The following is a 12,061-nucleotide window of genomic DNA, read 5'->3' as shown; positions in this document are numbered from 1 at the left end:
GCCATTGGGAACCAGAGGAAGGTGGAATTGCCCCCTCCCTGCGGGCGGGGGGGGCACCTCCCCCTGCGTGCACGGCCCCGGCCTGCCTTACCGGGGGGGGGGGGGGCGGACTACGTTTCCCAGGATGCAGCTGGAGTTTTGGGAGGCCCCCGATTGGCTGCCCCTGCCCCACGGCAGCCCCGGGGAATGAATGAAGCTGCAGCGGGCTGCGCCGAGCCGGGCGCGGGCTGCGGGGATGGCCGCGGCGGTGCAGAACCCGCTCAAGTCGTGAGTACCGGGCCGGGGGCGCCGAGCGGGGGGCGCCTCCATTGTGCAGCTGATGCCCCCCCCAAACCCCGCCCCTCCGGCGGCCCCCCCCTCCCCCCGCACCGCTTGAATCCCCTCCCGGGGGGCTCGCGCTGTGCCGGCGCCGGGTCCCCCGGGGGGGGCGCCCGGGGGGGGTAGATGCCATTGTGCGGCGGGCCGGGGGGCCCGGGGGGGTCACCGCTGGAGCCCGGATTCGGGCCGGTCGGCGGGGGGCGGGGCCGAGCCCCCCGGCCCAGTTACCGCGGGCGGGGGGGCGGCTGTCGCGGTGCCAGGGGGACAAAGTTCCTTGGGGGGCCTGGGCCAGAGCCAGCCCCGCCTTCCCCCCCCCCGGCCACCCACCTTCCCCCCCCCCGGCCAGCCCCACACATCCTTCTGAGCGTCCAGCGTTAGCCAGCCAGCCCCTGAGCCAGCCCCATCTGTCCCTCAGCCCCACGCCCCCACGCAGGTCCCCACCCAGATCCCTGGGTCCATCGCCAGCCCCCCCCTCGATCTGTCCCCGTCCAGAGCCATCCCTGCCCCCCCCAGTACAGCCCCTTCTGTCCGTCCATCCCCAGACACGCCCATCACCTCTCTGGCCCCACACCTCCGCCCGCTCGCGAGACGGGCCGTGGGTCTAGGCAGGTGTCTTCCACCCAGCGGGGGGGTCACTGCCGCCGCATGTGGGGGGCTGAGGGGTGCAGTCACAACCCCTCCCCGCCTGGCCTGAGATGGTTCTGTCCTAAGCACCCCCGTGACGTGGTTAGTGACACTCGGCTCCTGGGTCGGGGGAAACTGAGGCATGGAGTGGGGAAGGGATTCGCTAGAGGCCTGTAGCAGAGCTGGGACTAGTCCCGACTGCGCTAGCGTTAGACCCCGTCCCAGGGCCAGGGCCAAAACTGGTTAGCCAGGACTCCTGGGTTCTCTCCCCAGCTTGGGGGGCGGGTGGTCTAGTGGTTAGAGCAGGGGGCTGGGGGCCAGGACTCCTGGGTTCTCTCCCCAGCTTGGGGGGCGGGTGGTCTAGTGGTTAGAGCAGGGGGCTGGGGGCCAGGACTCCTGGGTTCTCTCCCCAGCTTGGGGGCGGGTGGTCTAGTGGTTAGAGCAGGGGGCTGGGGGCCAGGACTCCTGGGTTCTCTCCCCAGCTTGGGGGGCGGGTGGTCTAGTGGTTAGAGCAGGGGGCTGGGGGCCAGGACTCCTGGGTTCTCTCCCCAGCTTGGGGGTGGTGGTCTAGTAGTTAGAGCAGGGGGCTGGGGGCCAGGACTCCTGGGTTCTCTCGCCAGCTGGGGGGGTCTAGTGTTTAGAGCTCCCCGCCGGAGGCCGAAGGGTTAACTGGGCCCTCATTAGCATCTTATTATCCCCGCCCCGCCCCCCTTCGGGCCCCTGGCTGCGGGGGGTCCCTGGGCCACGGGAGGTGCCTGCCCGGAGCCCGGCCGGGCGCTGCCCCAGCCGCGAGAGACGGTCCCGAGCTCGCAGCTTGAAGAGACAAGGGCAGGGCCATTAGCCCCATGTCACAGGTGGAAAACTGAGGCCCAAGGTCACCCGGGGGCAGGACGCCTGGGTTCTCTCCCAGCTCTGGGAGGGGAGTGGGGGGTCTAGTGGTCAGAGCAGGGGGCTGGGAGCCAGGACGGCTGGGAGCCAGGACGCCTGGGTTCTCTCCCAGCTCTGGGAGGGGAGTGGGGGGTCTAGTGGTCAGAGCAGGGGGCTGGGAGCCAGGACTCCTGGGTTCTGTTCCCAGGAGTGACTGGCCAATGAGTTAGGTCAGGGCCTGCTGTCTCCCCGACCTCCTGCAGTCCAGTAAAGGAGCCCCCCCCCCGCGCCGGAGACTCCAGATGCTACAAGGGGGTGGGAGGTCAGAGGTGGGGTCTGTCCTGGACCTTGGGGACCCTGCCCCCTATTCCAAGTGGGGGGTGGTCAGATCAGATTCATTTTAACTTCCTGGGGAAAGGGTCGTGCTTGGATCAGCTGAGCCCCCCCACTGTAAGCTGGGCCCCCCACCCCTCTGGCCCCATCCCCACGGCAGGGCCCTGCCCTGATCCCAGTTGCAAGGGGGTGCTGGTGCAGGGAGGGGGCTCCACCCACAACCCCCCCCCATCTCCCCTGACACTGAGGGGGGCCGGGACGGGATACAAAGGGGGGGCAGAGGGGGCGGGGCTGGGATGCAAGGGGGAGCAGAGGGGGGCTGTGACTCCGGTCCGCCCCCCCTTCCGTTTGCACCTTCCCTGAGCCCCCCAGGTCCCTCCCTCACTGAGTGACCCCCCCCCCCAGGCCCAGCCAATCCGCCCCCTCGGGAGGCGGGCCTGCCAGCTGTCAAGCGCGGGGCATGCTGGGAGCTGTAGTCTCTGCCCGCTTCCAGCTGTGCCCCCCCTGCCCCCCCCGCCATTGCACCCAGCGCCGCCTCGCGCAGCCCGGGACGGGCCCCGGGGCGGGACCGCAGCCAAGGGGGGGTGCGGGGGGGGGCAGCATCTCCCGGCGTGCACCGGGGCGCGGCGGGGGGGGGGCGATGGGCTCCCCCCGGCTGGGGAATGAATGAAACCGGGCCGGAGTCCGGGGCGGGCGCGGGATGGGCTCAGCCGGGCAGGAGCCGCTCCAGGGGTGAGTGAGAGCCGGGCCCCCCCCCAGCCCTCCCCCGGGCCCCCCAACCTCCGCTCCCCGGGCCCCCCCACCTGCCCCCCCAGACCTCCCCCGGAGACCCCCCAGCCCCCCCACGGCCCCCCAGCCTCCCCTCCCAGCCCTCCCCCAGACCCTTCAACCTCCCCCCCCAGCCTCCCCGGAGACCCCCAACCTCCCCCCCAGCCCTCCCCTGGACCCCCCAACCTCCCCCCAGCCTCCCCCCCAGACCTCCCATGGACCCCCCAACCTCCCCCGCCTGCCCCCCAGCCTCCTCCCCCAGAGACCCCCCAGTCCCCCCACGGCTCCACAGCCTCCCCTCCCAGCCCTCCCCCAGACCCTTCAACCTCCCCCCCCCCCAGCCTCCCCGGAGACCCCCAACCTTCCCCCCCAGCCCTCCCCTGGACCTCCCAACCTCCCCCTCAGACCCCTCAACCTCCCCCCCAGCCGGCCCCCACAGTCTGGCCCCCAGACCTCCCCCGGACCCCTCAACCTCCACCCCTCAGCCTGCCCCCCAGACCTCCCCCAGACTCCTCAACCTCCTCCCCCAAGCCTGTCCTGCCGGTCTCCCCCAAACCGCATCCCCAGCCTGTCTTCCCCTCCCCCCCTGCCAGCCCCTCAACTTCTCCCCCCAGTTTGACTCCCCACCCCCACCCCCGGCCCCTCAACCTCCCCGCCCTAGCCGGACCTCCAAGTCTGTCATGCCTAGCCCCCCCAAACCAGATACCCGGCCCCACCAATTTAGCCCCGCAGCTCCCTCAACCTCCACCCCCAACCCCCCCGCATCTCCCAGCCTGACCCCGTACCCTCCCACCTTAGCCCCCAGCTTGTCCCATAGGACCCCAACCTGCCCCCTCTGGCTGCCCCAGACACCCCAGCCTGCGCCCCCAGCCTGTCCCACTGCGCCCCCCCCCCAGCCGGGCTCTCCCAGACCTTCCCGCCTCCCACCAGACTCCCTGGCTGGGGGGCGCGGAGGGGCCGCGTGGGGGGGGCGGGCCGTGGGGGGGGGAGCTCAGAGGCTCTGTGGGGTCGGGGGGCCGGGCCGGCCCAGCCCCCCTGACCCCCCGTCTCGCCAGCCTGGGGGAGGAGTTCTACCGCGAGGCCATCGAGCATTGTCGCAGCTACAATGCGCGGCTCTGCGCGGAGCGCAGCTTGCGCCTGCCCTTCCTCGACTCGCAGACCGGCGTGGCCCAGAACAACTGCTACATCTGGATGGAGAAGACCCACCGGGGGCCAGGTGAGCCCCCCCGGCCCGGCCCGCAGCCCCCTAGCCCGGCCCTGCCGGCGCCCCCCCCTCCCGGCCCGCAGCCCCCCCAGCCCGGCCCTGCCGGCGCCCCCCCCTCCCGGCCCGCAGCCCCCCCGGCCCGGCCCGCAGCCCCCCAGCCCCCCCCGCCGGCGCCCCCTCCTCCCGGCCCGCAGCCCCCCCCCCCCAGCCCGCCCTGCCGGCGCCCCCCCTCCCGGCCCGCAGCCCCCCAGCCCGGCCCTGCCGGCGCCCCCCCCTCCCGGCCCGCAGCCCCCCAGCCCGGCCCTGCCGGCGCCCCCCCTCCCGGCCCGCAGCCCCCCAGCCCCCCCCGCCGGCGCCCCCCCCGCTCCCGGCCCGCAGCCCCCCAGCCCCCCCCGCCGGCGCCCCCCCCGGCCCGGCCCGCAGCCCCCCAGCCCCCCCCGCCGGCGCCCCCCCCCGCTCCCGGCCCGCAGCCCCCCAGCCCCCCCCCGCCGGCGCCCCCTCCTCCCGGCCCGCAGCCCCCCCCCCCAGCCCCCCCCGCCGGCGCCCCCCCCCTCCCGGCCCGCAGCCCCCCCCCCCCAGCCCGCCCTGCCGGCGCCCCCCCTCCCGGCCCGCAGCCCCCCAGCCCCCCCCGCCGGCGCCCCCCCCCGCTCCCGGCCCGCAGCCCCCCAGCCCGATCCTGCCGGCGCCCCCCCCCTCCCGGCCCGCAGCCCCCCCGGCCCTGCAGGCGCCCCCCCCCCCTCCCGGCCCGGCCCGCAGCCCCCCCTCCCGGCCCGGCCCTGCCGGCGCCCCCCCCCAGCCCGGCCCGCAGCCCCCCAGCCCGCCCTGCCGGCGCCCCCCCCTCCCGGCCCGCAGCCCCCCGGCCCGGCCCTGCCGGCGCCCCCCCCTCCCGGCCCGCAGCCCCCCAGCCCGCCCTGCCGGCGCCCCCCCCCGCCCGGCCCTGCCGGCGCCCCCCCCCTCCCGGCCCACAGCCCCCCAGCCCGCCCTGCCGGCGCCCCCCCAGCCCGCCTGGCCCGCAGCCCCCCGCCCCCGGCCCTGCCGGCGCCCCCGGCCCGGCCCGCAGCCCCCCAGCCCGGCCCTGCCGGCGCCCCCCCGCTCCCGGCCCGCAGCCCCCCAGCCCCCCCTGCCGACGCCTCCCTGACCCACATCTCACCCCAGCCAGTGCCCGCCACCCCGACCCACAGCCCTGCCGGTGCCCCCCTCTCCCGACCCGCAGCCCCCCCAGCCTAGCCAGTGCCCCCCACCGACCCGCAGCTCTGCCGGTGGCCCCCCCGACCCACATCTCACCCCAGCCAGTGCCCCCCCCGACCTGCGGGCACCGCCCCGACCCACAGCCTTGCCGGTGCCCCCCCAATCGCGACCCGCAGCGCCTGCAGCCGAGCCGTGGGGCTATGAAGACTGGGGATGGGGGGGACTCTTGGGGCTCATTTCACGTGCCCCCCCCCAGGCCTGGCCCCGGGGCAGATCTACACGTACCCGGCCCGTTGCTGGCGCAAGAAACGACGGCTGAACATCCTGGAGGACCCACGTCTGAGGCCTTGTGAGTTCAAGATCGGTAAGGAACCAGGAGGGCGGGGGATGGGGGGGCGGTGGGGGGGCATGGGGGGAGGTTCTGATCCTGGTGCTCTCAGCCCCTCCCGGTTGTGGCCCCCAGATCATCCCCCCCGCACCAGGGCTTTGGGGGGGACAGGCGAGGCTGAGGTTGGGAGGAGGGGGGCGGTTGGGGGGGGCCCAGTTGGTTTCCATGGTAACGCTGAGGGAGATCAGGGCCTAGGGGTGGGGGGCACCCCCTGATTACAGCCCCACGTGACCACGGTGCGTGGCTGGAGGTCGTTTGGGTGGCATTTAGGTGAATTGCAGCCGGTGGGGCGTTACCGGGGGTCTCTCCGAAGGTGTCGGAGCTCCTGGGGGGGGGGGTCTGTATTTGGGGGCCCTGCCCAGCCGCTCTGACGTGATGCCCCCCCAGACTGCGAGGCCCCCCTGAAGAAGGAGGGGGGGCTCCCGGAGGGGCCGGTGCTGGAGGCCCTGCTCTGCGCCGAGACGGGGGACAAGAAAACGGAGCTCAAGGAGGAGGAACTGGTGCTGGACTGTCAGGTGAGGACCCCCCCCCCCCGCAGCCCCCCCTTGGGGCACCAATCTCCCCCCAAGGGCCCCCCAATCCCTCCCAGGGGTGAGCCACCCTTGCGTTCGGTCCCTGCCCCCAGCCCATCCCTGGGGGGCTCCCTGGCGTGGCGGTGCTGTGGGGGGGCAGGGCTCTGACCCCCCCGGCTCTGACCCCCCCCCCGGTCTGTGGCAGAAGCAGCAGGTGGGTGAGTTCCCCCACGACCTGGAGGGCGACGACCTGGAGGACGACATCCCCCGGCGCAAGAACAAGGCCAAGGGCAAGGTGGGGCGGGGGGGTCTGTGGGGGAGGGGGAGCTGGGATGATGGGGGAAGGGGGGTGTATGGGGGTGGGGAGCTGGGGGGGTCTCCGGGTGCGGGGAGCTGGGGAGAAGGGGCCGGGATGGGGAGGTGTATGGGGGAGCGGGGGCTGGTGAGAGCCCAGCCCCCCGGGGCATCCCCACCCCTGTTGGCTCTGTGCTGGCCCTGGGGTGGGAGCCGGGGGGGTGCTGTCCTGCTGCATCTCACCCCATTCCCGGCCCCCCAGGCCTACGGGATCGGGGGCATGCGGAAGAGGCAGGACGCCCCCTCACTGGAGGACCGTGACAAGCCTTACGTCTGCGACAGTGAGTGTGTGGCAATGGGACCCAGGCGTCCGGGGCGGCAAGGCAGGGCACTCGCCACTAGGGGTCCTACAACCCCCGGCTCTGGGGTGTGGATGGGACCCAGGCGTCCGGGGCGGCAAGGCAGGGCACTCGCCACTAGGGGTCCTACAACCCCCGGCTCTGGGGTGTGGATGGGACCCCGGCGTCCGGGGCGGCGAGGCAGGGCACTCGCCACTAGGGGGCCCTACAAGCCCCGGCTCTGGGGTGTGGATGGGACCCCGGCGTCCGGGGCGGCGAGGCAGGGCACTCGCCACTAGGGGGCCCTACGACCCCCGGCTCTGGGGTGTGGATGGGACCCTGGCGTCCGGGGCGGCGAGGCAGGGCACTCGCCACTGGGGGGCCCTACGACCCCCGGCTCTGGGGTGTGGATGGGACCCAGGCATCCGGGGCGACGAGGCAGGGCACTCGCCACTAGGGGGCCCTACAACCCCCGGCTCTGGGGTGTGGATGGGACCCAGGCGTCCGGGGCGGCAAGGCAGGGCACTCGCCACTGGGGGGCCCTACGACCCCCGGCTCTGGGGTGTGGATGGGACCCAGGCGTCCGGGGCGGCAAGGCAGGGCACTCGCCACTGGGGGGCCCTACGACCCCCGGCTCTGGGGTGTGGATGGGACCCCGGCGTCCGGGGCGGCGAGGCAGGGCACTCACCACTAGGGGGCCCTAGAACTCCCAGCTCTGGGGTGTGGATGGGACCCCGGCGTCCGGGGCGGCAAAGCAGGGCACTCGCCACTGGGGGGCCCTACGACCCCCGGCTCTGGGGTGTGGATGGGACCCCGGCGTCCGGGGCGGCGAGGCAGGGCACACCCCTCAGCTCCCCGCCCGCGGGATTCCCGGGGGTCTGAAGCGGGGGGGCTGGTCTGGGGCTCTGACCCTGCCTCCCTCCAGTCTGCGGGAAGCGCTACAAGAATCGGCCGGGGCTCAGCTACCATTACACCCACACCCACCTGGCGGAGGAGGAGGGCGGCGAGGAGAACGCGGAGCGACACCCCCTGCCACTGACCCGCAAGAACAACCACAAGCGTGAGCCCCGGGGGCCCCACGGCCAGGCGACTGGGGGGGGGGCCTGCAGCGCCCCACTGCCGGGTGACTGGGGGGGGGAAGGGGCCCTGCAGCGCCCCACAGCCGGGGTGACTGTTGGCGGGGGGGGGGTGCTGCCTGGTTTCTAATTGTTCAGTGGGGGGGTAGTTTTGGGGGGACCCAGCCTGGCCCCATTCTACCTCCTGCTCCATGTCCAGCCCCCCTCCGGAGGTCCCTTTGCTCTGTGGGGTGCCAGGGAGCCCTGGGGGCTCACCAGACCGGGCTCCTCCCCCCAGGGCCCACGCTCTAGTCAGGGGTGTCTGGGTGGGGGACTCCCCCAATCTCTGTCTGTTGGGGAGCTGGACTTGGGGGGGGGCAGCTGGCTTTAACCTCATTCTGTCTGGTTTTTGCTGTTCCCATCAGAGTTTTACAAAGAATTGAACTGGGTCCCCGAGAACCAGCGCAGACACACAGGTAACCCCCCCACACCCCGGGGGGGGCAGGGCCCCCAACCCGGCTCTCAGGCCCGACACCTGGCCCGGTGCCCCAGCCCCAGTTTGGGGCCTTGAAGGGGACCTGGAAAGGAGGAAAGTGACTGCCTGGGGCAGCAGGGCCAGCCCTGCCTGCCAGGGGAGAGGCCCCCGCCGAGCCCCCCGTCCTGCAGCCCAGTGCCCCCTAGTGCCCCATGGGGCTGTGATCTCAGACATGAGGGAGCCAAACCCCGTTTGCTGGGAGAGGTTTGGAGGACTCAGATGGGTGCAGTTTCAGGCCCCGGGACCATCTGGCCCGAGAGCTCGGTGTGTGGCCGCGCCGGAGCAGCTCTCCTGGATCTCAACCCGACTGCGCCCAGCCCCGGGGAGGAAAACGCTCTGAGTGAGATTCCTCCCTGGGAGCTGCCCAGGTCTGGCCCCGGGGCCAAGGCTGGGCTGACCCTTCCCAGCCAGAAAGGGGAGAAAAACACAAAAACCCGCTGGCTCCTGGCTCCCGCCCCCGGAGCGGGGCCTGCAGGGCCCTGGAAGGCCGTGGGTGGGCAGCTGGGGGCAGCATCAGTCTGCCAGGGCACTGTGCGGAGGAAGCTCGCAGCAGGGGGAGGTTGCTTGGTGGGGGGGTTGGCTTATTGCATAACCTAGGGATTCCACGTTGGTACCGGGCTGTGTCGGGTGCCCCAGGGCCAGGGGTGGGGCTGGGGGCAGTGTTAGTGGGGGGCTGCATGGGGCTGAGCCTGTTGCACCCCCTTCATCTCCACCCCGCTCGCTGTTTTCCAGCTAAGAAAGCTCCGGACGGCTCGGTCATTCCCAACGGGTACTGTGATTTCTGTCTCGGCGGCGCCAAGAAAACCGGCTGCCCCGAGGATCTCATCTCCTGCGCGGACTGCGGGCGCTCCGGTAACGACCCCCGGCCAGGCCGGGGCAGCCGGGGGCGCGGGTGTGACGGGGGGGAGCCGGCAGGGGACAGAGCCGGGCGCGGCTGGTCGCGCTGCCCCTGCTGGAGGGGGTGAGCCCTGCTCTGGGCACGCGCGGAGGACGAGGTGTCGTTTTCCCCCCCGTTCCCCCCCCAGCCCGGGGCAAATGAGGCCAGGCTGAGCTGTTCTGCATTTCGCTCCCCTGTGGGGGGCACGGGACCAGGCCTGGGAGGCCCCTGGCTGGGGGGCTCGCTGCGGCTGTGGCTGGTGTCCTGAATTTGCTGGGTCTCAGCCTGGCCTCACCCTGCCCTGGCGGGGGCGGCTTCCCAGGCTGGGCAGATGGTACCGGGGGAAGTGGGGGGGGAATCGCTTGCTCTGGGCCACCCCCCACCCCCCCCCGCTCTGTGCCCCCCGCAGGTCACCCCTCGTGTCTGCAGTTCACGGCGAACATGACGGCGGCCGTGCGCACCTACCGCTGGCAGTGCATCGAATGCAAATCCTGCAGCCTCTGTGGTACCTCGGAGAACGACGTGAGCCGCCCCCGGCCCCTGCGGCCCCCCCCGCACCCCCCGCCCCCCGGACGCGCCGGCCCCCCGGCCCCTGCAGCCCCCCGCCCCCCGCACGCGCCGGCCCCCCGGCCCCTGCAGCCCCCCGGACGCGCCGGCCCCCCGGCCCCTGCAGCCCCCCGCCCCCCGGACGCGCCGGCCCCCCGCTCCCTGCAGCCCCCCGGCCCCTGCGGCCCCCCGCCCCCCGGACGCGCCGGCCCCCCGGCCCCTGCCCCCCCCGCCCCCCGGACGCGCTGGCCCCCCGCTCCCTGTACGCGCCAGCCCCAACCACCCCCAGCCCCCCCCCGAACCTGCCAGCCCCTCCCTCCCTCTTGCCCCTCCTGGGAGTGGGTCCCATCACTGCCCCGGGCGCCCCCCAGGGGAGGCGGGGGTCACTGCTCCCCACTGACCTGCCTTCCCCCCCCTGCCCCGGCAGGACCAGCTGCTGTTCTGTGACGACTGCGACCGGGGCTATCACATGTACTGCTTGAACCCCCCCATGGCAGAGCCCCCCGAAGGTGAGCCCCCCGCTCCCCCAATCCCGCACGGCTGGCTGGGGGGACTGATGGGCCGGGGCTCCCCTGCAGGGAGGGGCTGCGGGTTAGGTTGGGGGCCGGCGGGGGGGCCGACGGGGGGCCAGGCTGACGCTCTCCCCCCGCCCACAGGGAGCTGGAGCTGTGACCTGTGTCTGCGGCTGCTGAAGGACAAGGCCTCGGCTTACATCACGCTCACCTAGAGCCGCTGCCCCCCCCCGAAAGGGCTCCCTGGGGGGGCACCGCGACCAGAGCCAGTGGGAGGACCCCCCAGCCATGCGCCCCCAGACTCCAGCACCCTCAAACCCTGCACCCAGGGGGGCTCCTATGCCCCCCCCAGCCAAAATCCTCCTCAAAGCCATAACTCCAGGTGGGGGGGGGCGGGGCGTGCTGGGCCTGGGTGCTCCGGGGGGGGCTGCTCCCCAGAGACCCCCCCCGACTGGCTGGGGGATGCAGGGGAAGGGGCTTTTGCATGATGTGGAAATAGAATTGTTTGTTTTTCCTTTTCCCAGGGCTGGGGGGCGACCATCAGAGTGTGGGGGGGAGCACTGCCCCCCCCAGCTGTTCCAGGCCCTTAGTGCTGGGGTGGGGGGGACTAGTGCATTCACTGCTGCTCCCCTGTTCCCTGGCACAGGCCCCGGTGCAGCATCTCATGGGCCCCCCCCAGCCAGCTGGGGTGTATTTATTTTAGTGCAAGAGGAACCGCGGGGGGGGGCAGTGCCCCTCACTAAAGCTGTTTGATGTGGGTGTTTATTTTCTGTTGTTCCTGGTTCAAAAAAAGGGGGGGGGTAAAAAAAGCTGCCAGGGGCAGGTGGGGGCTCGAGCAGTGGCCAGCCCGGGGGCAATTCCCGCTGCCCGCACGGCCCCCGCCCCCCGCCCCTCGTTCATGGTGTCGTGCTGGTACTCTGCCGTCTGCAATGTGCTTGGATTGTTCTGTGCATTAAACCATGGTCCATGGCCCGGCCTTGGCGTCTTTCCTCCCCAGAGCTGGCGAGAGAACCCAGGGGTCCGGGCTCCCAGCCCCCCCCTTTAACCTCTAGACCCACCCCCGCCCCCAGTGCTGGCAAGAGAACCCAGGAGTCCCAGCTCCCACCACCCCCGGTCTAACCCCTCGACCCCACTTCCCTCCCCGAGCTGCTGAGAGAAGCCAGGAGTCCAGGCTCCCAGCCCCACCACCCCCAGAGATGGGGTGCACACAGGGAGTTTGGCCAGCACCCCCTGGCCCTGGCCATCACAGCAACCAGCGTACCCAGCCCCCCGTGTGGTATGTGTGGGGGCTGCTAGGTGCAGCCTTCAGGTGTGACCTACTTTTTACCCGGATTATACCCCAAGCTGCTGGGTTAATCTTTGCACTCCGGGGGGGCTGCTCCCAGAGGGGGGAGTGATGTTATGGTAGCAGGCCCCTGCTGGGGTCACGGTGCTCAGGATAAAGGGGATTTTCAGCCCTCCCATCAGGCTGAATTCATGGCTGAGCAGATGGCAGCCCATGGGGGGGGCTCCTGACCTGGGCACAGGGCCATGGTGCACTGGCCACACCAGCTGCAGCTAACAGGCCGAGACGGGACAGGCAGCAGCCGCGGGCTCGGGCAGTTTCTGCAGCCCAGGGTCTTCCCTGCCCCAGCCCGAGGAGAGGTGGGGAGGGGCGCTGCCCCCTCGCCCAGCAGGGTCAATCAGGAGGCTGCGATGTCCA

At 72.9% G+C, this 12,061-nt stretch overlaps 1 protein-coding gene across 6 annotated transcripts; it reads left to right on the top strand.

Moving 5' to 3' along the window:
- The first annotated feature begins 220 nt into the window (after window positions 1–220).
- On the top strand, window positions 221–11,328 carry LOC140902331 (zinc finger protein neuro-d4). Of its 6 annotated transcripts, none has more exons than XM_073322305.2 (12): window positions 221–267; window positions 3,966–4,126; window positions 5,559–5,666; window positions 6,078–6,205; window positions 6,408–6,497; window positions 6,759–6,837; window positions 7,760–7,894; window positions 8,315–8,365; window positions 9,157–9,276; window positions 9,711–9,823; window positions 10,275–10,356; window positions 10,504–11,328. In XM_073322305.2, exons 1-12 carry the CDS (start codon window positions 236–238, stop codon window positions 10,572–10,574), a joined length of 1,170 nt encoding a protein of 389 aa, XP_073178406.2. In that variant the 5' UTR covers window positions 221–235; the 3' UTR covers window positions 10,575–11,328. The 6 variants fall into 6 exon arrangements, 5 of the variants coding, with proteins under 5 accessions (XP_073178406.2, XP_073178409.2, XP_073178408.2 ...); XR_012156056.2 differs by having other exon boundaries at window positions 230–267; window positions 9,157–9,193; XM_073322308.2 differs by having other exon boundaries at window positions 230–267; window positions 5,559–5,651.
- The last annotated feature ends 733 nt before the right edge of the window (window positions 11,329–12,061 follow it).

This window comes from Lepidochelys kempii, chromosome 23 (assembly GCF_965140285.1).
Source record: "Lepidochelys kempii isolate rLepKem1 chromosome 23, rLepKem1.hap1, whole genome shotgun sequence".
Lineage (NCBI taxonomy): Eukaryota > Metazoa > Chordata > Testudines > Cheloniidae > Lepidochelys > Lepidochelys kempii.
The sequence above is the reverse complement of the archived record's forward strand: the minus strand, read 5'-3'. Positions and strand labels throughout refer to the sequence as shown.

Bases quoted from the DNA above. Each gene is read 5' to 3' on its own strand.
- LOC140902331 (XM_073322305.2), top strand. From the start codon at position 236: ATGGCCGCGGCGGTGCAGAACCCGCTCAAGTC. The intron at 4,127-5,558 runs GTGAGCCCCCCC...GCCCCCCCCCAG, and splicing joins GAAGACCCACCGGGGGCCAG to GCCTGGCCCCGGGGCAGATC. The intron at 5,667-6,077 runs GTAAGGAACCAG...ATGCCCCCCCAG, and splicing joins GCCTTGTGAGTTCAAGATCG to ACTGCGAGGCCCCCCTGAAG.